The 25,765-nt window shown below is 33.9% G+C and overlaps 1 protein-coding gene and 1 long non-coding RNA gene across 2 annotated transcripts; both read left to right on the top strand.

Moving 5' to 3' along the window:
- Positions 1-14,705: 14,705 nt before the first annotated feature.
- Positions 14,706-17,686, top strand: LOC120175125 (type IV inositol polyphosphate 5-phosphatase 7-like). The gene is made up of 10 exons (XM_039181824.1): positions 14,706-14,818; positions 14,952-15,048; positions 15,338-15,403; positions 15,482-15,566; positions 15,644-15,748; positions 15,839-16,562; positions 16,679-16,872; positions 16,990-17,098; positions 17,185-17,333; positions 17,456-17,686. The coding sequence occupies exons 1-10, from the start codon at positions 14,789-14,791 to the stop codon at positions 17,676-17,678; spliced, it is 1,782 nt and encodes a 593-aa protein (XP_039037755.1). The 5' UTR covers positions 14,706-14,788; the 3' UTR covers positions 17,679-17,686.
- Positions 17,687-18,378: 692 nt separating this feature from the next.
- On the top strand, positions 18,379-18,642 carry LOC120175122. Its single transcript, XR_005521236.1, has 2 exons — positions 18,379-18,492; positions 18,537-18,642. It is a non-coding gene; the product is annotated as an uncharacterized LOC120175122 (long non-coding RNA).
- Positions 18,643-25,765: the final 7,123 nt, after the last annotated feature.

The raw sequence follows: 25,765 nt of genomic DNA, 5'->3' as shown, positions 1-25,765 counted from the left end.
GTGGTAAAGTAAAAAAGAGAGAAAAAGAGCATAAAATAAGAATCAAATATTAAATCTACTTTTGACTGCCTCGTAACTCTGAGCAATTTTAAACCCTAAAGTATTCACCAAACACATACAAAAAGAAGGAAAAGCAAACCAAATCTTCTTCTATGCTTATGATTTTTTTTGGTTCTAACATATAAATAATTTTTATCCAAAGTGTTTAATTCTTTAAAGTTTGGAGTCCTTGGAATGATTTTATATGGTTTAGTTGTTATTTGCAATTCATAATTTTATGGGCTAGAAATGATGTTACATTTCATAGTGTGTGTATGCTGAGATGGGCATGGGACTCGAATCCGACGGATTCTGACCTGATTCGGTTGGATTTTTTTTAAAAAAAATCTGGGGTCAAGTTGGGTTTTTTTAAAGGCGATGTTTGGGTCGGGTCAGATTCAAGTGTAGGGTGAAAAATGTCCAACTCGACCTGACTCGAAAAAATATATAATTTTACCTTATATATTTAGGAATAATTACAATAATACCCTCTATATATTATTTTTTTTCAATTAAGTCAATGTTTTTATTGAATAAAAATAATATTTTTTATTATTTCGGGTCGGGTCAGGTCGGGTTCGGATTTTCTCTCAAAAAATCGGGTCGGGTGGAGGGTATATATTTTTCGGGTAAGGTTGATGAATGATATAAAATTTTTGGGTCGGGTCGGGTTGGCCGAAACTTGTCTCATACCCATCCCTATGTGTATATATTAATAGAAAAAAGACCTTTTTTTTTAAGAACAATGAGTTGTTTCATAATGGGTTATTAGGGCTTCCTACCCTAGCAAAAAGGGATGGAAAATATTATCTTTTCTTTGATCACAAAGGTAGGGCATGGCTGCAGCTGGTTCAACCATGGTGGTTTTCATGTCCTATTTCATATATATATATATATATAGAGAGAGAGAGCATGATATGTTTATGAGAGAAATTAAAAACTGAGATTAACAGTAAGAAATAAGAAGATATTCACCGAAAATGACAGATATTCATCGGATCATGACAGATATTCATCAGACCATTAGTTAATATTATAAAAAAAATATTATCAATTTTTTAATCGTATGAGTTTTAGATTCGATCTTTGAACAACCCTATCTCTTTTTCGATATAAAAGAATCAAATAGTTTCTAAGACTTCTTATTCGTCCTCCATGGAACGAGTGTTGGATCCAATTACTTCTTTCATCATGCATATATTGAATCCAAAAGAAGCTTGTTCCTTAGATACCATCCATCACCCAAATTTAATAAAAATAATAAAATAAAAATTAAATTAAACAAGTTGTCAATGAATGAATAAAGAGAAAATAACCTCAGTGACCGAAAATATCTTATAATATACGATTTTAACTAACTTTTTTTTGGATTTGCCAAAATGACCAACAAATTCGCAACGCGAACTCCAATTTCGCAACCCAGTTTCCAATTTCGTAACGCGAATATGTAATTCGCGTTGCGATTTTCCAAATTCGCGTTTGTGATTTTCCAAATTCGCGTTGCGAATCTGTAAATCGCAATACATAAGTCAAATTCGCAACGCGATAGTTAAATTCGCAACACAAAAGTCAAATTCGCAACGCGATAGTCAAATTCGCAACGTGAATAGTAAAAATCACAACGTAAATAGTAAAATCGCAACGAATCTATATGTAAATTATCTCTTATCATCTATCTATCTATAATAATTTGTTGGAAAATTACATAAATAATTTTTATAAAAAATATTCGTACACGTGAAAAAATTTATATGTAAATAAACAACAAATCTATTTCATTTGTCAATCTTCATTACAAATTATTCTAAATTCAATTAATTAAAGTTTGAAATTTGAAAGAATCCTCAACTCAGACTAATGAAATACATTTAAAAAAATTAAATTTTGAATTATATTAAGAAAAAACTGATTCCTGTAAATCGCAACACAGAAGTCAAATTCCCAACGCGATAGTCAAATTTGTAACACAAAAGTCAAATTCGCAACGCGATAGTCAAAACTGATTCATGTAAATTGCAACACATAAGTCAAATTCCCAACGCGATAGTCAAATTTGTAACACAAAAGTCAAATTCGCAACGCGATAGTCAAACTCGCAACACAAAAGTCAAATTCGCAACGCGAAAGTCAATTTGGCAACGTGAATAGTAAAATTGCAACGTAAATAGTAAAATCGCAACGAATCTATATGTAAATTATCTCTTATCATCCATCTATAATAATTTATTGGAAAATTACATAAATAATTTTTATAAAAAATATTCGTACACGTGAAAAAATTTATATGTAAATGAACAACAAATCTATTTCATTTGTCAATCTTCATTACAAATTATTCTAAATTCAATTAATTAAAGTTTGAAATTTGAAAGAATCCTTAACTCATACTAATGAAATACATTTAAAAAATTAAATTTTGAATTATATTAAGAAAAAGCTAATTCCGGTACACATGTAGATAAGTTTTATTTTCCACTTAAAATCCCAGTCTAGAAGCAGAGAGTTACCATTTGAAATTCGCAACGCGATTTTGCGATTTTCTAAATTCGCGTTGCGATTTTTACTTCACGTTGCGAAATTGGAAACTGAATTGCGAAATTGGAGTTCGCGTTGCGAATTTGTTGGTCATTTTGGCAAATCCAAAAAAATTTAATAAAAATCGTATATTATAAGACATTTTCGGTAACTGAGGTTATTTTCTCATGAATAAAAGATGTCCCAAAGTAGGGTCGGTTGCTTTGCTCTTTAGATGTTAAAATACTACAAATATGGCCCATTTGGTCTATTTGGTCTTTCATACAATTTATCACTTTACATATTCCTTTGTATTATTCAATCTTTTACTTTTTCGTCCTTATTGCCTCAAATATTTCATTACTGCAAAACGGATGGGAATTGAATTCTAGAGGTGGGTCGATATTCGATTGAGCCTTAATTTTGTTGACATTTCTTAAAACTTATAAGTTCGAAACGAGCTTAATGGGGATGATTATTTTACTCCAATTTGATGAGTTGTTACTCAATTTGACCCGGTTAGATTTTTATTTTGAAAAATTCGGGTTCAGGTTGAATTAGTTTACACGGTTGGATCGAGTTGGTCATGTACGGGATAAGGGTGAAAAAACTGTTCCGATATAATATTATAATTATCTGTTATATATTTAGAGATAATTATAATAAACCCATTTTATTTTGTTTTTCAATTAGATCCTTATTTTACGTAAAAAAATATATATATATATATATATATATATATATATATATATATATATATATATATATATATATATATATATATATATATATATATATATGTAGAGTTAAATCAGATCGATATCATGTTTTAATATGAAAAAAATATCATATCAGTTTCAGATTAGATGAGGTCCTCCCAAATTCGGGTTAAATTGGATGCAGATGAAGGACTTCAATTTTCAAGTCATGTTTAGGTAGATTAAAAATACGAAATTATCCGACGTGTTGTCATCCCTGCCAATAAAGTATAAACAAATGTGGCAAGTTTACTATGTTTAATGGTTTAATTATAAAATAAGTGCCCAAACTATATCACTTTTCTCGAATAGGTGCCTACATTTTTTTTGAATCATCCAGATGTCTAACGTTATAAACATTATCACTTTAGTTGCTCGGGCTATAACTGCCATTAAATTCTTAAAAATATATATTTAAAAAAACCAAAAAAATTGGAAAACTTTAAAAAACCTGAAAACTTTGGAAACTTCAAATTTAATCTCTAAAGCCCATGCTGATCATCGCCGTCTGACGTCAATCAGACCTTCACCAGAACCTCTACCCTATGACAAGCCAAACCGACCATAAATGTTGTGTAAACGACGAAGGAAACGACAAAATCATGACCCAAAATTGCATCTCTAACGAACTCAAGCCCCTAAATTCGTGACACCCAAGCGGTCCAACTACGCGCATGACAACAGGGAAACAATATCTAACCAATAAGATGGTAAGGGCGGCGTCGACAACAATAACCATGGCCGACAAGGGAGGTTAGTGTTATGGTTGGGGATTTGAGATTTTTAGGGATTTTGAGCTTTTTTTTTTTGGTAATTTTAGAAAAAAATATATGTTTTTTAATAAATATAATATTTTTCTTATTTTTTATAAAAATTTCAAAATTATAAGAACGTGACATGTGTCATTTAACGAAATGTTTTAAGAGTCATTATGCCCCAAACACCTAAAATGGTAACGTTTGTAACATTAAATACCTGAATGATTCAAAAAATATTTCGACACTTATTTTAAAAAACAGTATAATATGATCACTTATTTTATAATTAAGTCTTGTTTAATAAACGAATATGTATGGTAATCAAAGCATGCAGTCTTTAAGGATTGTTGATGGCCCGAGGAGCCGCCATGGACGGCGGAGACTTTAGAAAGCTCCTCCACCTTACCATTAAAAAAATATTAGAATTGAGCATGCTTTTGCCCCCTAGAGGCTCTCTCATAAGTGGCCAAAATTAAAGAAACTCACATTAAATAAATAAAAATGGGGTCCTAGTGCCTGAAAATGTGGTTTGAATTGAGTGAGTGGCCAAGAATAAAGAACAGTGACACCTAGGGCTGTAAATGAGACGAGACAGATCGCGAGCTACTCGAGATCGATTCGATATTGGCTCGATAAATACTCGGATCGAATGGACTCGACTCGAGCTCGAACTCGACTCGAGTTCTCAACGAGCCGAAACGAGCTACTCGATATTCAACTCGAAAAGCTCGTGAGCAGCTCGAAAAAATATTATATTATAATTTTATATTTTTTAAAATTACATTATTAAAAATATATTAAAAATACATTATTGATGAATAAATATTCTTGAATTGAAAATGGTTAAAAATTATTTTTGAATAAATATTCTTATATTTATTTTAAATTGATAAAAAAAATTATTTCTTTAATGACAAATATTTAATATATTTCTAATGATAATATTTGTAATAACTAATTTTTTAAATTGTTGTTATATTTTGAGGTTTTGGGTTCAAATATCATAAATATCAAGAGTTTGAGCATTTAATATCAAGATACTATATTGTACTTACCTCATAACTATTTATGTGATAAGGTTTAGGGTTTGGGATTTAGAGTTTATGTGATAGGATTTAAGGTTTAAAGTTTAGAGTTTAGGGTTTATGTGTTAGGGTTTAAGTTATGCCATGAAGGTAACATACAAATTATGCAAAATGATGTTATGTGGCTCATAAATAAATTATTCACATACTTATACATAAACATATCAACATGCAAAATAAATATACACAACTAATTAAAGAAAACAATCCTAAACAGAGACTAAATTAAGAAAAATCTAAATGTGAGGACTAATTTAAGCTAAAATTTAAATAATTGAGGGACTGTTTTGTACAAAACGCATAAATCTAGAGAGCCTAAAGCTAATTTACCCTAAGGTTATGGTGGCTAAATGATAATTAACCCCAAAATTAATTAGGGTTTAGAACCTAAATTAAAACAAACCTAAACTAAATATTCATTTCAGCCGCTCAAGCCTCACGCCCTAACCTTCTCCAACTCTCCCCCTCTTATTCTCATGCAAACCAGAAAACAGTGTCACAGGCCCGCAGCTGCCGCTCCTCTCGCCTTTCTTCAACGGAGTTCTACACTTCAACTTCTATCATTTTTCCTCGCTCAACCCTAACAGAGACCCACAGCCTCTGTGGCTTCAGTCGCCTAGTGCTCCGATGTGGAGCTTAAACTTCTCCTAAACATATTTCGGTGACAACCTTCATAAAAAACATCCCCAAAACCTTAAACTTAAACCCATAATACCCTCGTAAATACCCAGCTTCACCACTCCGTAACCATGCCAGACCACGACCACCGCGGCCTTCATCGTCCCCACGAGCTCCGATGAAGAGTCCTAACGCCTGGACCACTCTTTCCTCGCTGGCCTAGGCAAGAAACCCAAACTTTACTACACATTAATGTATGCTCTAGATATGATATGTTCTCCTCAGTACACGATCTATGCCCTTCGAAAATCTTGGTGAACTTTTTTTTCATTCTTGCGTATCTTTTACCTGTATATCTGAAAACTTAAAAGAGAAAATCTTTCGCATGTGACAGCATTTAGGTTTTTCAAAGTGGAGATCTCGCTGCTGCTGAAGTTGTGTTGTCGAACATGGTTGTTGCACTTGACCGTGTGCTTTTGGATGTAGAGGTAATTGTTCTAAAATGCTCTTTCAAGATGAATCTACAGTTTGTAACTTTTATGAACTTCCTTTTTCAGATACTGCATTTCGATTATAAGTTTTTATGAACTTCTACTTGAAATATGACGGTAGCTTTTCAAGATCCTTTTGTATTTCAACCCTACCACAAAGCTTTGCTGGAGCCATTTGACTACTACAAGTTTGGTCAAAATTATATTCGACCTTTGATTGATTTCAGGTGAGTGGAAAAATACCACACTGTCTTATTATAGTGGTTTCTTTATTTATGTTGATTTAGGTTGCAGAAAACTCCGCTGACAATTGAATATGGTTTTATCAAGAAATATATGGTTGTTCAATTTCATAACTCTATTAAGGTGAACCAATACATTAGATTTTCACGTTAGTGATTAGGACATATGTGAATGTCACAAGTAAGGTTATATAAATTTTTGATTAATTATATCTTTGAATATAATCTAAGGTTGAAATTGTTTTATATTTTGTATTCTATCTGGTGGTTCATTCGTTGTATATTTCAAAATTTTCACTCCCCTTCTTCTTCCCAGAAACATATTATTTTACATGTCCCATAGATACAATTTAATTCTTATCAACTGCTGCATAAGCTGTTAATTGTCATTCTTAGTATTGGTTTTGGTGTTTGGTTCTCTGTCCCTTGTTTTTTGCTTGGTGCTCTGTCCCTTGTTTTGTGCTTGGTGCTCTGTCCCTTGTTTTGTGTGTCTGCAGGGCATGGATTCGAGCATGGCCAGCATTGGTTTTGGTGGATGGCAGACCAGCATGGGTCTTCCTCGGTGGGTTCACGTGGGTGGTGCACTATCTCGGACTTCCTCGTCGATTTGCACCACATGTTAATATAATAAACATGAGTAATAATAATACTAATAATTATTATAAAAAAACTTCAAAACTTATATTAATTATCCTAAATTTCTTGTAATTGTATTTTTTATTTTTTAGATTTTTTATAGTTCATACATTCATATTATAATGTATTGGTAATGGTTGATTAAAGGGAAAATTATTTATATATTTTAAATGTAATATAAGATTTTTGTAGGATCAAATTCGAGTTTGAGTTCGAGCTTTAATCGAGCTCGAGCTTGAATCGAGCTCGAGTCTCGAGCTTCAATCGAGCTCTTGAATTTTTTTTTGAGTTCGAGCCTTTTCGAGTTCGAGTCGAGCTTGAAAATTTTAGGCTCGCGAGTTTTCGAGTCGAGTCGAGCCTACATTTAAAGTTTTCGAGTTCGAGTCGAGCTCGGCAATACTCGAGCTCGACTCGGCTCGTTTACACCCCTAGTGACACCCCTCAAAACTGGGGTACTTGCATTTTTTTAAGTGCATTTTGAATTCTAAATTATATTAATGTTATTATCTGAATTCATATTAAATATTATTCTGTGCTTGACATTTCGATCCGTTAATTTTTTTATTAAGTTAAAATGATTATAAAATAATATATATATTATAAATAACAACGATTTCTTTAACATCTGAAGTAAGGAGTTAAATAAATAAAATTTACGATGAATAATAATTTTAACATCTGAATATTAAAAAACAAATACTTATCCATATATATATATATTTGAATCAGATCATCACCATCTTTAGGGATGATAATTGGTTAGGTTGAGTCACATTTTTTATATCTAACTCGAGAAATATATATTTTACTTAAATTTAATTCGAGTTTAAGAAAGTTTTGTATGGCTTGAAATTCGACTTAAGTTTTGAGATAAAAATATATTATGACTCGATCCACAACTAAAACATAAAATATATTTATTCTATAAAATAAGGACCTAAAGAAAAAATTATAGAGAGAAAGGTGTTATAACAATTTTCCTTAATATATAGACAAAATATATTATTAGTATTCGGAGTTAGATCACGCCATAGAATTTTCACTATAAACCTGACCCAACTGTCCTCATTCTTTACGAAAGTGACACAACCTTAAAATATGCTTTTAAAAAATATGATCTTGTAAAATCAAATAAAATTAAAATTTCACGAGTTTAGATTGTCACTCCTAATTTCCCTTTACATCTTGTCATTAGTGTTGAAAATTAAAAAAAAACACATGGGTTGCTAAAGAATTAGCAGCCGGCTGCTTGGAAAAATGAGGGGATGAATTTTTTATTTATTTTAAGCAATGATTAATTATATTTTAGTCATTGCACTTTAGGGTATTTTCAGAGATTAGTCCCTAAGCTTCAACTATAAATACCCTAGCTCATTTAGCTTCAAAATCATCCCAAAATCTTCTAGTTCTCTCTCAAGTGTGTTTTGTAAACACCTGTAAATTTTCTCTTTAGTAAAACATCTGCAGCAGTCCGGAGACGTAGGCAAAATTGGCTTAACTCCGTTATCAATTTCGGGTATTATTTTTCCGCTTTTATTTCACACTCTCACTAATCTGGTTATAGGGAAATTACTTGTACTCGGTTTATTTCCCAACAACTGGTAATCAGAGCTTTTGGTTGTGAATTTTGTCAATTTTTGTGAGGTTACTATTCACATAAATAGTAAATTTCGTAAATAGTAAAATTTTGTCGGTGATACGAATTTGTCGACGGAGGTGTTTTAATACACGGTGGTTCGTAAGAATTATCAGAAACGATCCAAACGAAGCCATATTCGAGTGGGAGCGATGGCTGCAGACGAAGGGAATGTGAAAATTGAAAAGTTCGATGGTGCGGACTTTGGCTTTTGGAAGATGTAGATTGAAGATTTTCTGTACCAGAAAAATCTATATCAATCTCTCTCAGGAAAGCAACCAGAGGGCATGAAGAATGGAGATTGGGCTCTTCTCAACAGAAAATCCCTCGGAGTTATCCGACTGACATTATCTCGCAATGTTGCTTTCAACATAGCAAAGGAAAAGACCACGACGGGTCTTATGGCGGCTCTCTCCAGTATGTATGAGAAGCCATTAGCCTCAAACAAAGTGCACTTGATGAGGCGATTATTCAATTTACGGATGACGTAAGGGGCATCGATGGCTCAACACCTAAATGAGCTCAACAAAATTACAACCCAGTTGAGTTCCGTGGAAATTGAATTTGATGATGAAGTTCGAGCTTTAATACTTTTATCATCTCTACCAGACAGTTGGAATGCTACTGTTACAGTTTTTAGCAGCTCGTCGGGAAATAAAAAATTAAAATTCGACGATGTTCAGGATCTGGTACTGAGTGAAGAAATTCGACGGATAGAATCAGGTGAAGCATCAACCTCCTCAGCCTTGCACACGGAGTCCAGAGGGAGAACTTCAGAAAGAAATTCAAATCATGGCAGATCCAAATCCAGAAGGGGAAAATCAAGAACGGGAAAGAAAGATTTTACCTGTTATAACAGCGGCAAGAAGGGTCACTTTAAAAGAGATTGTCGAGCACTAAAGAAAAATACCGGCGCATAGGAATCTGTCAACGTGACAGAGGAGACAGGTGATGCCATGATTCTAAGCGTCAACAGTCCGATTGAATCATGGATCTTGGATTCAGGGCCATCTTTCCACTCCACCCCATACTGAGAAATCATGGAGAACTATGTCAGTGGTGATTTTGGGAAAGTTCATCTAGATGATGATGAAACCTTAAAGATCATCGGAAAAGGAGACATCCGACTAAAGTTGCCAAACCAGACCACCTGGACGCTGAAAGGAGTGAGACATATTCCTGGCCTCAAAAGAAATCTAATTTCTGTATGATAGCTTGAAGGAGAAGGTTATAGTACAACCTTTTCAGACTGTGAATGGAAGATTACCAAAGGAGCACTCGTCATTGCTCGTGGTAAGAAGGCTGACACTCTCTATGTAACCTCAAACTTAGAGAATATCATTGCTACAGCAGATGCTGATAGAAAATCAAACCTATGAAACCAAAGGCTTGGTCATATGAGCGAGAAAGGGATGAAGACACTTTTGTCAAAAGGGAAGCTACCGGATCTAAAGAATGTAGATGTCGGACTATGCGAGGATTGCATATTTGGCAAACAAAAGAAAGTCAATTTTGCAAAGATTGGCAAGATACCCAAGGCAGAAAAGTTAGAGTTGGTTCATACTGATGTATGGGGACCATCTCCAGTTCCATCCCTTGCAGGCTCACTATATTATGTCACCTTCATCGATGATTCAACAAGAAAGGTGTGGGTTTATTTTCTGAAGAAGAAGAAATCAGAAGTCTTTGATACCTTTAGAAAATGGAAGGCCATGGTGGAAAACGAGACTGGTTTGAAAGTTAAGCGGTTGAGGTCTAACAATGGAGGAGAGTACATAAATCGTAGATTCAGAGATTTCTACGCAAACAATGGGATCAAGATGGAGACAACAGTTCCCATGACACCGCAACAGAATGGCATAGCAGAGCGCATGAATAGAACTTTGAATGAACGTGCCAGAAGCATGAGGATACATGCCGGATTACCCAAATTTCTATGGGTTGAAGCTATCAACACTGCAGCTTACCTGATCAACTGTGGGCCCTCAGTTCCTTTATATGGCAAAATACTAGAGAAAGTTTGGAGCAAGAAAGAAATAAACCTTTCATACTTAAGAGTGTTTGGTTGTATTTCTTATATACACATAGATTCTGATGAAAGAAGTAAACTTGATGCCAAGTCCAACAAATGTGTCTTTTTTGGTTATGGTGGTGATGAGTTCGGTTACCGATTTTGAGACTATGAAAATCGGAAGATCATCAGAAGCAGAGATGTTATTTTCAATGAGAATGTGATGTACAAAGACAGGGCAACCATAGAATCAAGTAGCTCCAATACCGAAGCTGAAATAAAGAAATTTGCTGAGTTCGAGGAGATTTCTAGAAATGATGTTCAGATCAATCCTGAAGCAGTTCAAGAAGAAACAAGCACACCAGAACTGAGACGCTCCTCCAGAATTCCTAAACCAACCCAACGGTATTCTCCTTCTTTGCACTACTTGTTGCTGACTGACAATGGTGAACTAGAGTGTTATGATGAAGCAATGCAAGTGGAGGATTCAGTCAAGTGGGAGTCTTCCATGAAAGATGAGATGGACTTGCTTATGTCAAATCAGACGTGGGAATTAGCTGAATTACCACCAAGCAAGAAAGCGCTCCACAACAAGTGGATTTACAGGATCAAAGAAGAGCACGATGGGAGCAAACACTACAAAGCAAGATTGGTTGTCAAAGGTTTTCAACAAAAAGAAGGTATTGACTACAATGAAATTTTTCTCTCCAGTCGTAAAACTGTCTACAATCAGACTGGTGTTGACAATTGTAGCTGCAGAGAATTTACATCTTGAGCAGTTAGATGTAAAGACAGCTTTCCTTCATGGTGATTTGGAGGAAGAAATCTATATGAGGCAGCCAGAAGGCTTCATAGAGGCAGGCAAGAAAAACATGGTATGCAGGTTGGAGAAGAGCTTGTATGGTTTAAAACAAGCTCCTAGACAGTGGTACAAGAAGTTCGATAGCTTCATGGGTAGCAATGATTTTACCAGATGCCAAGCAGATCATTGTTGCTACATCAAGAGGTTCGACAATAGCTTCATTATTTTATTCTTGTACGTTGATGGCATGCTCGTTACAGGCTCAGACATGCAAGAGATTATAAACTTGAAGCAAAAATTGTCGAAGCAGTTTGCTATGAAGGATCTGAGATGAGGATCAAGAGAGACACAAAGTCGGGGATTTTGATGTTATCACAGGCTGAGTACATCAACAAAGTACTCTCCAGGTTCAACATGCAAGATGCTAAACCAGTAAGTACACCTTTAGGTATTCATTTTAGACTCTCCAAAGAACAGTCACCAAAGACGGAGGAAGAACGTACACACATGGTGAAGGTGTCGTATGCCTCAGCAATTGGAAGTCTGATGTATGCCATGATTTGTACCAGACCAGATATTGCTCAAGCAGTGGGAGCTGTTAGCAGGTACATGAATAATCCAGGCAAGGTACACTGGGAAGCAGTCAAATGGATCATCAGATATATGCGGGGTACTGTAAACAAAGCACTTTGTTTCAAAGGTGGAGATACGATTCTGACAGGCTATGTAGATGCTGACTTAGCCGTAAATGTTGACATCAGAAAGAGCACTACAGGGTATGTCTATACTATAGGAGGTACTGCAGTGAGTTGGGTTTCTCAACTACAGAAGATAGTTGCTCTCTCCACAACTGAAGCAGAATATGTCGCTGTTACGGAAGCCAGCAAGGAGATGGTCTGGCTCCAAAGTTTCTTGGAAGAGTTAGGCAAGAAACAAGAAAACAATGTCTTGTATTGCGACAGTCAAAGTGCTATCCATCTAGCAAAGAATCCGTCTTTTCATTCAAGGACGAAGCACATACAATTAAGATATCATTTTATATTGTCTCTTCTGGAAGATGGGATTTTGAAACTTGAAAAGATCAGTGGAGCTAAAAATTCGACAGACATGTTGACAAAGACGGTGACTACGGACAAACTGAAGTTGTGTTAAGCTTCAGTTGGCATGCTAGAGTAACAAAACCAGAAAGCTGCTGCATTGATCGAGATGTGAATACAGATTAAAATCAGTCTTCAAGTGGGAGATTGTTGAAAATTAAAAAAAAAACACATGGGCTGTTAAAGAATTAGCAGCCGGCTGCTTGGAAAAATGGGGGCTGAATTATTTATTTATTTTAAGCAATGGTTAATTACATTTTAGTCATTGCACTTTAGGATATTTTCAAAGATTATTCCGAAGCTTCAACTATAAATACCCTAGCTCATTTAGCTTCAAAATCATCCCAAAATCTTCTAGTTCTCTCTCAAGTGTGTTTTGTAAACACTTGTAAATTTTCTCTTTAGTAAAAGATCTGCAACAGTCCGTATACGTAGGCAAAATTGGCTGAACTCCGTTATCAATTTCGGGTATTATTTTTCCGCTTTTATTTCACATTCTCACTAATCTGGTTATAGGGAAATTACTTGTACTCAGTTTATTTCCCAACAATTAGGAGTGAACGTTCGATCGAGTCGAGTAAAAATATTTCGAATTATTCAAGTTGACGAGTCCTATTTTATAACTCAAACTTTATTTGAAATATTTTCGAGTCTAGTTTATAAAATTTGAGTTGATTCGAGTTGAGTTGTTCATATTTCTATTTAAATTTTATTATAAATATTTATAATATTATGATATTATTTGGTTCTAATTTAAATAGTTTTTTATTTTTTTTGGTATAACCATCGGTATCCGATCTAATGATCAACTAATCGAGATCGAGTATTGGAGAGGCAAGGGCGACCCTCTCAACTCAATTTATTTCATTCGCAATTGTCAAGATTCAAACCCCTAATATTACTTGAGGGATCTGGTATCTCATCCAAATACAATACATACATATATTTAATATGTAATATATATATATATATATATACATATCATACAAAGTTCAAATACTCGACTCAAACCGAAAAATCAATCTATTAATTATTAAAAAAATAATTATTTAAATTCTATTTTATAACTTAACTTAAATTTATTTTTTCAATTAAATTAAGAGTTAAATAAAAAACTTTCAAGTCCAATTTCAGTCATCTATAGTTGTCGTTGTAACCTAGGGATGGACCTGAGACTCGAATTTGGTGGGATTCGATCTGTTTGAGTTGATTTTTTTTAAAATATTTTGGGTTGGATCATGTCGGGTTCATGTATAGGGTGAAAAATATCTGACTCAAATTGACCCGAAAAATAATATAATTTTATCTTATATATTTAGAGATAATTACAATAATATAGTTCTTTATATTATTATTTTATTGATTTAATTAATATTTTTTTTATAAATATATTTATTTTGAGTAGAATATAATTATTCTAAAATAGAATCTGAGTAGAATTCGAGTAATATATATATATATATATATATATTTTAACTCGACGGACACCTATACCACATCCTACAGAACGGCATTGCCTCTTTCATGTTCAACAAGGCTTGAGGTTTGAGGAAACTGAGTTAGTAGTTAATAAAGAAAAGGAAACACAGCTTCTCCCTCGACGCTGCACTTTATTCCATTCAAAATTTGATACTTCGCTTTTTTACTGATAACGAGGCTCCCTCTCTTTTGTTTAACAAAGAGAGGGAGAGAGAGAGGTGTTTGCTTTACTTGTTCTTATGAGCTCTCTCTAGACTTCCTTTTCCTTTTATGTTTGCCGCATTGTGTGTTTGTTCCACATCAACAATCTCTCCCTTCTTCTTCTTCTTCTTCTTCTCATCTCAACTTCATTGCATTAAAGTGCTGTCTTTGTCTCTCGCTTTCTTCTATAGTTCTTGGACCCTTCATATTTTCTGGGGTTTTAAGCTTCTTTCTTTGCTCTAACACACATGAAAGATGAAGCTAAGACAAACCCATTTATTGTTTTTGTTTCAACTATGTGTTTGTTCTTGAGCAAGTGAAAAATTCTGCTTTGGTTTTGGTGATTTGTATCAAAGTTGAGAGCTTTGAGGAAGAGTAAAAGAGTTGAATTTTGGAGTTGTATGAAACAAAAGCTTTAACAATGAGTGATGGGAAACCCAAGAAAAGCAAGGTTTGCTTTTGCTCTTTCTCTGTTTCTGGTTTTCGATACTCAAATTTGTGGAAAAAATAAATTTTTTTGGGGAGATTTTGGAACAGTGTTTTTTCTCTTCCTTCAATGGGGGTGTTCATTTGTTTTGGTGTAGCTCTCATGGTCCAATAATATGGTCAGAAAATGGTTCAATATCAAGAGCAAAACTGAGGACTTTCAAGCTGATGATCATGTTTGTGGAGGAGGAGGAGGTGAGTAATTTGAGTTTTACTTTCTTGGAATTTCACAATGATTGCTTAGTATTCATAAAATAGTTAATAAGATGGTCATTTGTGAGAAAAATGAAGAAAAGTGAATGGATTACTTGGCTATTTCAAGGCTTTACCTTTTCCTGGATTCTATTTATAAGTACTCAAGATTCTGATATTTTCTCTTGTCATGCAATTTTCTCATCAAACAAACAAGGCATCCTTGAAATATTCCTTTAGCAATTTCAATTTTTGTTCATAACTTGGATTTTTTATTTTCAATCTTCAGGAGGTGAAGTGGAATACAGGACCAGCTTCTCAGAAAGGGAGCCATGCATAATCAAAAAGAGTAAAACAGGTTCCTCATCTCATCTCACAAGTTTCTAAGAGAAAATTTTATTATGACTGCTTTTCTAAATGTTACAATGATGTGCAGAAAAATTTTGTCGGAGTACTGAGCAAAGCCGGCGAGGGAGAATGAATCTCGATCACCCTCGAATCATAGATGTCGAAAATTATAGGTATATTTTCTTTTCACTTTTATTCCTTTGTGATGATGCATCAGTACCAACAGCTCTTCTGTTTTCCATTGGAGCAGCATTTTTGTAGCAACATGGAATGTGGCTGGAAGATCCCCACCGAGTAATTTGAATCTAGAAGATTTGCTGCATGCCTCGTCTCCGGCGGATATATATGTCCTTGGGTATGTGTTCGGCGGTTTTGACCTTCATGTCTTGCTTACCAAACTTCGATTGTTCATAGAATGGTTTCCTTCCCATTTGTTTTCTTGAAGGTTTCAAGAGATAGTTCCTTTGAATGCCGTGAATATTTTGGGTGCAGAAGACAATGGTCCTGCCAAAAAATGGTTGTCTCTCATTCGAAAGACTCTAAACAATCTTCCCGGAACCAGCGGTGGTGGGGGTTGTTATACACCATCTCCTGTTCCTCAGCCCGTTGTTGAGGTGGATGCTGATTTTGAGGGGTCATCTAGGCAGAAGAATTCGTCTTTCTTTCATCGCCGGTCGTTTCAGGCAACAAGCAGCTGGAGGATCGACAACGATCCCTCGATTCCACAACCACGACTTGATAGGCGATTCAGTGTTTGTGATAGGGTAATATTTGGTCACAGGCCGAGTGACTACGAGTCCAGTTATAGATGGGGTAATAGGCCGAGTGACTATGACTCCAGCCATAGATGGGGTAATAGGCCGAGTGATTACTCCCGGCCTAGCGACTACTCCCGACCTAGCGATTACTCCAGATGGGGTTCATCGGACGATGATAATGGGATAACGGAATCACCAAGTACCGTATTGTACTCGCCAATGTCCTATGGTGGATCTGCATCCGAACAGGGATATAGGATGCCTGGGCATTCAAGGTACTGCTTAGTGGCTAGTAAGCAAATGGTTGGCATATTTATCACAATCTGGGTTAGGAGCGAGTTGAGAGACCATGTTAAAAACATGAAAGTATCTTGTGTTGGCAGAGGATTGATGGGTTATCTCGGAAATAAGGTATTACTCGACCGTAAAACAGTACTCTTAAAGAGTTCATTTTGCATATAATTGATTTGTCTTATGCTCAAGAACCAGAGGCACTCATGATTAACCGATGCGGTTTGGTTTGCCAGGGTTCTATATCTGTCAGTATGTTGCTGCATCAAACAAGCTTTTGCTTCATCTGCACTCATTTAACTTCGGGACAAAAGGAGGGCGATGAGCTAAGAAGGAACGCCGATGTCATGGAGATTCTTAAGAAGACAAGGTTTCCACGGGTTCATAATGAAGAAAATGAAAAGTCCCCTGAAACAATCCTCAAGCACGAGTAAGGACTTTAGTCTGCAAATTAGCTTCGAAACAAAGTTTAGAAATAAACTAATTACCATTTTAACATAGAATGAATTTGTTTGCATATACACCAACTATTTATATATTGATCCAGTCGAATAATTTGGCTTGGGGATTTGAATTATTTCATTGCTCTCTCTTACCGGTCTGCCAAGGCACTTGTTGAGATGCAGAACTGGAGAGCATTGCTAGAAAATGATCAGGTATGCTTTCACCTATACAAACTTCGTATCTTCGTTCGGAATAACATACAAAAGTTTAAAACCTTTCATTGGCAATATTTCGGCAGCTAAGGATAGAGCAGAAAAGAGGTCGTGTTTTTAAGGGATGGAATGAAGGGAAGATTTACTTCCCACCAACATACAAGTACTCAAGAAATTCAGACAGATATACCGGGGATGATATGCACCCAAAGGAGAAATGCCGAACTCCGGCTTGGTAAGAAAATGCCTCGTTCTGTAAGGCATGATAAAGTAGTTAAAATCATAGCTCCAAAGTGGAACAATAAAGAAAACCGGCTTAATAAAAGAAGTGTGCTGACTTAACTTTTTTATATGAAGGTGTGACCGGATATTGTGGTTTGGAGAAGGTATCCACCAATTATCCTATGTCCGTGGGGAATCTAAGTTCTCGGATCATAGACCAGTTTATGGTATGTTTTGGGCTGAAGTTGAGTCAAGCCGTGGCCGGTTGAAGAAGAGCACGAGTTACACTACTTCGAGGATTGAGGTAGAGGAGCTTCTGCCATATGCGCACGGATACACCGAACTAAATTTTTTCTAAAGGAGGCTACGACCCGCATTCAAGTATGCTTGCTCTCTCTTTCTCTCTGTGTATATTTGTGTGTGTGTGTGTGTGTGTACATTTTTACGACCCACATTCTTATTACTAAGTGATTGGTTTAAAGCAGGAGCTTAGTTTCTATGTGCTTCTACATATCAGCAATAATTTTGCATTCTGAATCAATTAGGTAAATACTTTTTGAGCTTATTTGTTTACTTTTCTTTTCTCAGTCTCGTGCATATCAAATTAGTCCGAAATAAAACGAACGAATTTCCTGCACTCGTAAACCTTTGTGATTGTGGTATTTGGACCTTAATCCTTTATTCTCACATCTTTTAAACATGGAAAAGACACTAACGTATCTTCCAAGAAAATGAACCATGGTCACTTAGCAATAAGATTGCAACCAGCTGTGAAAAAGAAAATTTACGTAGCCATAAAACGTCGGAAGTGTTCGATATTTTTGTTCTTTTTTCTCCACTGAATTTTTCTTGAGAAGAGCCATTCTTTTTCCATGTGCAGTCAAGAATCACTCTGAGGAGGTTCATTCATAAGGGTGACAGACATTCCGTTGCTCACTAACCAGAAAAGGTTGGTTCTTTCTTCTTTCCCTTTTTGACCTGCGTTTATTGGTTTCTTCGGCTAACCTTGTTTCCATGTTCGTTGATCATAGGTTGAATAACTCGAATCACGATAATTTGCGACATCAGCTTACAACATACCAATCTCAGTGCAACAGATAAACCACAAATCCACTCCCAAGGCATCTCAAAGCAAGCCCCAAACGATATCGATAAATCTTCACGACGAATAGGTTTACTTGTGTGATAATAATGTAGCTTTTTTAGGTTTTTGCAGGAAAGAAGTTTGCATTATCAAGAACTGCCGAACCGGGGGTACTTGCAGATTGTTTTGTTTGTGATTTGTTAGTTTTAGGGAATTCTTTTCGAAAAACCGAAGAAGATAAAAGGATGGTCAATACAATCATTGCAAGTTAACTTTTATTTTTGGGTTTAGGGTTTCTTGTGGATACTCATTACCAAAGCGCTAGAAGGAATGTAAAGAACAAAACCAAGTGGAAATAGAAATCAGAATGCTTTTGCTAATGATTTTACTGAGAAAAGTTGGTTTCATTGATGATGGAAACATCTGCACTGTCATTCCTTTTTCTCTTTTACTTTATTGCAGGCTTGGCAGACTTATATGGAAGCCATGACTGAAATTTCTTTCAAAAGAGTGCTCTTTATATGCATGCATGTATGCATGTATGCCTGCATGTAACATGCTGATGAGCAATATCATTAGTTTGTTCTTACTTATGTGTTGTAGAGAAAGTAAAAGAACATGAGTTTGGGGCTTCTACCTAAAAGGAAAAAGTGGGAATACTCCAATCACTTCTATATTGTAGGTCAATTTGTGTACACCATCATCGAAGTTTCCACATTTAAGCACCGGTTTAAGAAAATTGACAAGTTTCTGACTTATCGATCGTCGGTGCCGGTGCCGAGATACGAGTTGCTAAGAATCCTCCTGCAAAAGATTAGTATTTGAGATTAACAAAAGGGGAAGATGAGCAAAATGGTATGTAATTCCATTCCAAACATGGTCAAACAAGGCACCAAAAGGAGTGGGGGTATATAGATAAAGATTCTGTTTACTTCAAAGCTATCAAAGGGAGAAACCTCGTCAGTCATTAGTCGCTTTGTCTGGTACAATTCCAATTCCTACTGCAATGCTTTAGGACCATTTCATACATACATATATACATGCATGCATGCATATATACATACATATATTACGGTAAGAATCTGCAATTCTATGGCACTTTTCATCAGCATGAGGAACTAACATAATCAAACAGAACCAAAATGTTGTTATAATTATTACAGTGACAAACTCTCCTTTTCCCCTGTGAAGAATATGGTTGAAAAGAACATGCAGTTATATATATATATATATATATATATGACAATTCCGTTGGAACTATCTGATATGATCCTACTCAATATATTATATTATTTGATATATTTACAAAAATATTACTATATATCTAGGGATGGGCATGGGTCGGGTTTTTGGTCCACCCGACCCGAAATAATAATAAAATATTATTTTTATTCAATAAAAATAGTGATTTAATTGAAAAAAAATAATATATAGAGGGGTATTATTGTAATTATTCTTAAATATATAAGATAAAATTATATATTTTATGGGTCAGGTCGGGTCGGGTATTTTTCACCCTAAACCCGAACTCGACCCGAACATCACACTATAAAAGACCCGACCTGACCCGAATATGATTTTTAAAAAAAAATCTGACCCGACCCGTCGGATTCGGGTCGGGTCAGAACCCGTCAGGTTCGGGTCTCATGCCCATCCCTATATATATATTATTTAGAATTAATATTTCTCATTTCACTCTATTTCCCCCGTTTTTCTCTTCAAAATTACAGCTCTATGTTTTAAAATTACATCCCTTATATTTTTAGGATTTTATGTATGGTTCCCTTACTTTTAAGCTTGAGTTTATCATATTTTTCATTAACAAAAACAGAAATACTACCGAGTGATTTTAGTGGTTGAAAAGATGATTATCATCACTAAATGTTCCAAGTTCGAGCATCAGTGACTATAAGATATTTAAACGTTCATTGTCAAATAATTAAGAGTTTTTAAAACAGATACTACTACTACGTATAATTACTCTAAATTAATAATAAGAAAATAAAGATATATTTTCTTAACTAGTGCGATTATTACATTATACGTCAGAAGACGTTTGAACGATATAACATCTTCTTCCACGTTGTATATATGTTAATGTTATTAATGTTACATTTATGTTAAAAATCTAAGTGATTCGTGCATATTTCTAGAGTCGTCTTGTCATCCAAACATCTTCTGTTTAGGGATGGACATGGGTCAGATTTTCAGTTAACCCAACCTAATCCGAAAATATATATCTTTCCATCGAAACTCGACCTGAATTTAGTGGCAATTTCACCGAGATCTGAACTCGACTTGATTTTTTTTGAGATAAAATCCGAATCTGACTTGACCAACCCGAAATAAATATGTTTATAAAAAATGTTATTTTTCCAAAAAAATAAGGACTTAATTAAAAATAATATATAAGGATAACTATTGCAATTATCTCAAAATATAAAAGGTAAATTTATATTAATTTTAGGTCAGGTTAAGTATACTTCACCTTAAACCTGAATTTGATATGGCTCGGAATCAATTTTTTTTAAAGAAAATTGACCCAATAAGGTCGGGTTGAGTTAATACCCGTCAAATCCGGATCTCATGTTCATCGCTACTTCCTCTATACAAAATAACATTTATCGTAGATGAAAAATATAATTTCTCTAACACTCTATATAAAATAATTTTTTTCAGTATATTTTCTAATCAAATTTACCCTTTGAAAATAGTAAATAAATAAATTACGAATAATAATATTAACAGTAATATTAGAAAAGAACATGGGCCAGAATAATAATAACATAATCCACTTCAATAAATTGGGTCCAAAACTCAAATAGAAAAAGCAACTTTTAGATATTTTTGTTCGAGTACCAGTGACTGTAGTATGACGATCGGTCATTTTTAATTTTTGTCCGAAATTAAACTATTAGATATTTTTATCCTTTTTTTTATATCACATCTTTAGTTTTCTTTTGGTTTCATTTTTCAATAAAACTACCTTTATTACACATTTTTATTTACTTTTATAACATGTTTTTCTCTATATTTTGGTATGTTTTTGGTCGTTGTTTTTTATCTATCTTTTTTAAGGGTTGATTCGACATCACCACAACTAATCAAAATGACGCTTATCTGTTATCATGTTGAGTTCCCTTACTTTGGACTGTTAGATTGGATTTAGATACTTGATTTGCGTTGGTAGATAGTTTTTTCATGTCGTTTACTCTTATTTGTAATTTTTTCGGTGATCATTCAATAATTTAATACTATTTTACAATTCGTTTGTCGATGTGGTCATATATGTTGGTTTATATCATTGTTCGAGTTTTGATTAGGTTTTTTTTTAATTTTTCCCTATATGTTTCTTATGTGATCTTAAGCTACTAATTTTGCGTCAATAATTTTAATAAAATATCTTAATTATGTGTTTAATTTACTATTATGATTATAAATCTGTATTATAATTTGAGATATATTTTTTAATAAATTTAGTGTCTTCTATAAAATAAATATATTAATATAGATCACATAAATTCATAAAACAAAATATTTTAAATTTCATAATTTGTTATATATCTCAAAATCAAAATACAAATATGATTATATTTGGTTCATTTTCTCTACACCTCGTTACCATACACAGCAACGTCAACATGTGTACACCTGATGCTCTATAGGAATGGACCTAGAGACGGATAGAATAGTCTTTACTCCTAAAATTTTAAAATTATTATATATTTTAAATTTATTTTATATATTTTTATTAAAAATTTAATTTTATCTTTTAAAATTTTATAAATTCAAATTTAACGATTGAGATTTTAACTCCTAATACAAAGATCAACGTCAATGTCAACTCAATCTCAACTTAACCAACTCAACTCCAACTCACCCCAAGCCACCCACTTCCCCGTTTCAACAACTTTCAAACTCAACCGAGTTCACGGCGCCAGGACCACCATCTCTCAGCTGATAAAAGCATAATCACTTGACCACTTCCGGTTACAGAAACAACCAAGATTCCCTGCAAACAAAGGTTGTCGTAAAGCATGCCCGTACTGATACATGCATGACACGTCACAGGATAAAAGAAGATGGACTAGCTCTTCCATTTGATCCACACATGGACCAAGTCCAAACTTATGAAAGACAAACTTCAAATTGCGATTCAAACCTTCGTTAGCAAGGGGCTTCATGCTCACATGGAGATTAGAGAATTCAATGAAGGAAATTCATTACTCATTCCTACTACATCTACTTCGATCTCAACAACTCAAGTTGAAACAAGTTCAGGATCAATATATGACACAACTAGAGACAATCCTGAAAATATATTTAAAATCCCTTAAAGGATCAATTTCTAAATATTACAAAATTTCAATATTTTATTGATTATTTGTACTATAATTTAAATGTATCATCTTTTAGAATTAGATTGATTATTTTATTAGGAATTAAGATCAAGTTAAAACGTTATTCATAGTTTATTATTATTTTATTAGGAATCATGATAGACTCGAAACATTATCTTTTATTCATTAGTCATGTTACAACAAGGACTTCTCACCTATATAAAGGAGGTCCCTCCCACCATTGTAATAACATCTTTTCTTGAATATAATACAATGAAAGTTCGTTTTTGAAAGTGTTGATTGCATTGTGCCTTCAAAGTATCCTTCATCATTAAGTTCTTTCAAGTTCTTTGTGAGAGAGATCTTCATACTCCGGTTTGCCTTCTCATTGTGATTAGGAGGGCTGATTAAAGTCGATTATCGAGTTTGCCTAGTCAATTGTGGTAAGAGGGTTCGTAGATAACTATCTATCAATCATCATCATCAAATCACCATTCTCGCCCATCACCAATAAAACCCTAACTTGGCTAAGTTATTCCTATCATATTATTATTATTTTCCCTTCTCTTTATTATATCTTTAGTGTTTTAATCTTATTCTTCTTATGCAATTTCCAGTAAACCCTAAAAACTTTATTTGACACTATCCCTCCATCTCTTTCCCTTTTATTATTTGATCGAGTCTAAATCTTTCTAAGTTTGATTCTTCAACGACGAGCAACCGTTTTTTGCCCGGAGGGGGAAAGACCGAAACCTACGGGGTTTTCTATTTGAAAATCGTTTCGAAATGTGATGAGTCGCCACCAATCATTTAAGGTGAGATTGGAACACCATAAAAACCGGGTGATTTTAATAAAACATTTTATTTTAATAAAATACCGAGTTTTAGGGGTCTACAAAAATCCAGAAATCAGGTTCGGGAGTCAGTTACACGCGGGGAAGTATTAACACCCCCACAAGCGCCCAAAAATTGGTACCTAGTTGATTACCCTATATTTAAAATTGGAAATTTTGAGTTCGATCTTTATTTAATTTAAAAAATCATTAAGGATGCAAAGTTTGAAAATGATATTCGTTTATTGAGACTAATAACATTCGCCCCCGAGTGTAAATGCGGGAGATCAACTATTGTGTCTAATAACAGAATATTGCCTCATTTTTAGAAAACATGATGTGCTTTGAAAAGGATGTCGACGTATTCAAGGAATTACCAGTAGTCACCCTCTGAGCACGATCGCGGGAGATATACTATTAATTCCTTAATAAGTAAACAGTGCCTTAGATTTGTAAAAACAATGCAATCAAACAAAATTTTATTCGTCCTAATTAAACTAAAAGTAAATTAAGGATTTTTCTAACTTAAAGTGTCAAATTATGAAAATTAAGGAACTTAGGGGCTCAAACCTAAAATGTAAGTTCTAGTATTAATACTCAATGCTATATATTAAAATGGATTAAATATTCACGTATTAGAAAATTTCTTTCGATAATTTTAAAATGATCGAATATCACCCTTAGTCAATTTATTTCGATTAGAGTCAAAGGATGCTTATGAGGCTATCATGTAAAATTAATTAAGATGTCATGCAAAGCATATGTACACCTAAATGCATTTAAATGAAAATGAAAATACATCAAAATATTTAATTAAAGATAAATAAAAATAGGACACATGCACCAAAACATAATAATGAACCATCATGTGAACATAAAAAAAACAAATGAAAAAAAATGTGACCCTTAAATTAAAACAAATTATGGACAATAAATTACAATAAAGAAAATATCATGATAAGAAAGTATATTAAATCAAACAAATCAAAGCTTAAATTAGGGAAACAAATAATATAATGATTACATATATAATATTAAAAATTAAACATCATACGTAGCTTGTAACATCCTCAATACCGGGTTAGTGACTAAATTGGAAAGTTTCAGATTTTGGCGATTAAAATAGAATGAATGAATAGTATAAAGATTTATATGTAAATGATTGTGTAGGATTTAATTGAAAGGAAAAAGGAATGGAAGGGCCAAAGAGTCATTTGCAAGGAAAATTAATTAAAGAAGGGATAAGGATATATATGAGTACAAGTGGGTTGAAAATGAGAGAACAACAAAGGCTTCCAGAGTTCTCTTCTTCTTCTTCTTTCTTCCTTGTGCGTGTGAACCAAAGCAAAGGTAAGATTTCTGATTATTGAGTTTCTTGTTAAATTTAATATTGGTTTTTGATTATTAGATGATAACTAAGCTTAAGGAAAGCTTAAGTTATCTTAACATCAAAGGATGATTGAGTTATGAGAGATTTAAGATTTGAAGTTCTTAAATGAAATCTTGGAATAGAGTTCATAACTAGAATTGAAAGTTATATTTGACTAGTCATCAATCTAGTTAAGATATACGAAGTGTTAAAAGCAGAATTCAAACATGTTGATTTATTAATGTAATTCTTGAATTACATATGAAGGATAGGATTTAAAGGTTTAAGATGAAATAAATGAGTATAAATTGGTTTAAGGGTGTGTACTAGAGTTAAGAATGAAAAAAAGGATTAAACATGAAGGATTTAATCCAAAATGAATGAATTTTCGGGTTCAAAAAGAGGATTCTGGGCAGAGTGCATCGATGCACATTCATAGTGCATCGATGCATCAAGGTTAAAACCCATAAATTGTTTGAAGGTGTATCGATGCATTGGTAGTGCATTGATGCACTCTTTTAATAATGAAACATCGAATGCAATTGGTGCATCGATGCATAAGGAGTGCATCGATGCATCCCAGCAATAATAATACATCGAATACCTTTTATGCACCGATGCATCAGTAGTGCATCGATGCATACCTTCATTAAAAGATGAAATTGACTTTTCTCTTAGTCTAAAGAGTGAACCATTAGAGTATATTAGTTATAATACTGATATAAATCCATGTGTGATTATATAGATACTAAAAGTAAGCTTATTCCGGAACGATAAAAGGATTAGAATCGAATCAAAGCAAAGCTAAGGTGAGTGCAT

The sequence above is a fragment of the Hibiscus syriacus genome, unplaced genomic scaffold, assembly GCF_006381635.1.
Source record: "Hibiscus syriacus cultivar Baekdansim isolate YM2019G1 unplaced genomic scaffold, ASM638163v2 tig00112159_pilon, whole genome shotgun sequence".
Classification (NCBI taxonomy): domain Eukaryota; kingdom Viridiplantae; phylum Streptophyta; class Magnoliopsida; order Malvales; family Malvaceae; genus Hibiscus; species Hibiscus syriacus.
Note: the sequence above shows the minus strand (reverse complement) of the source record. Positions and strands in the feature narration are given on the sequence as shown.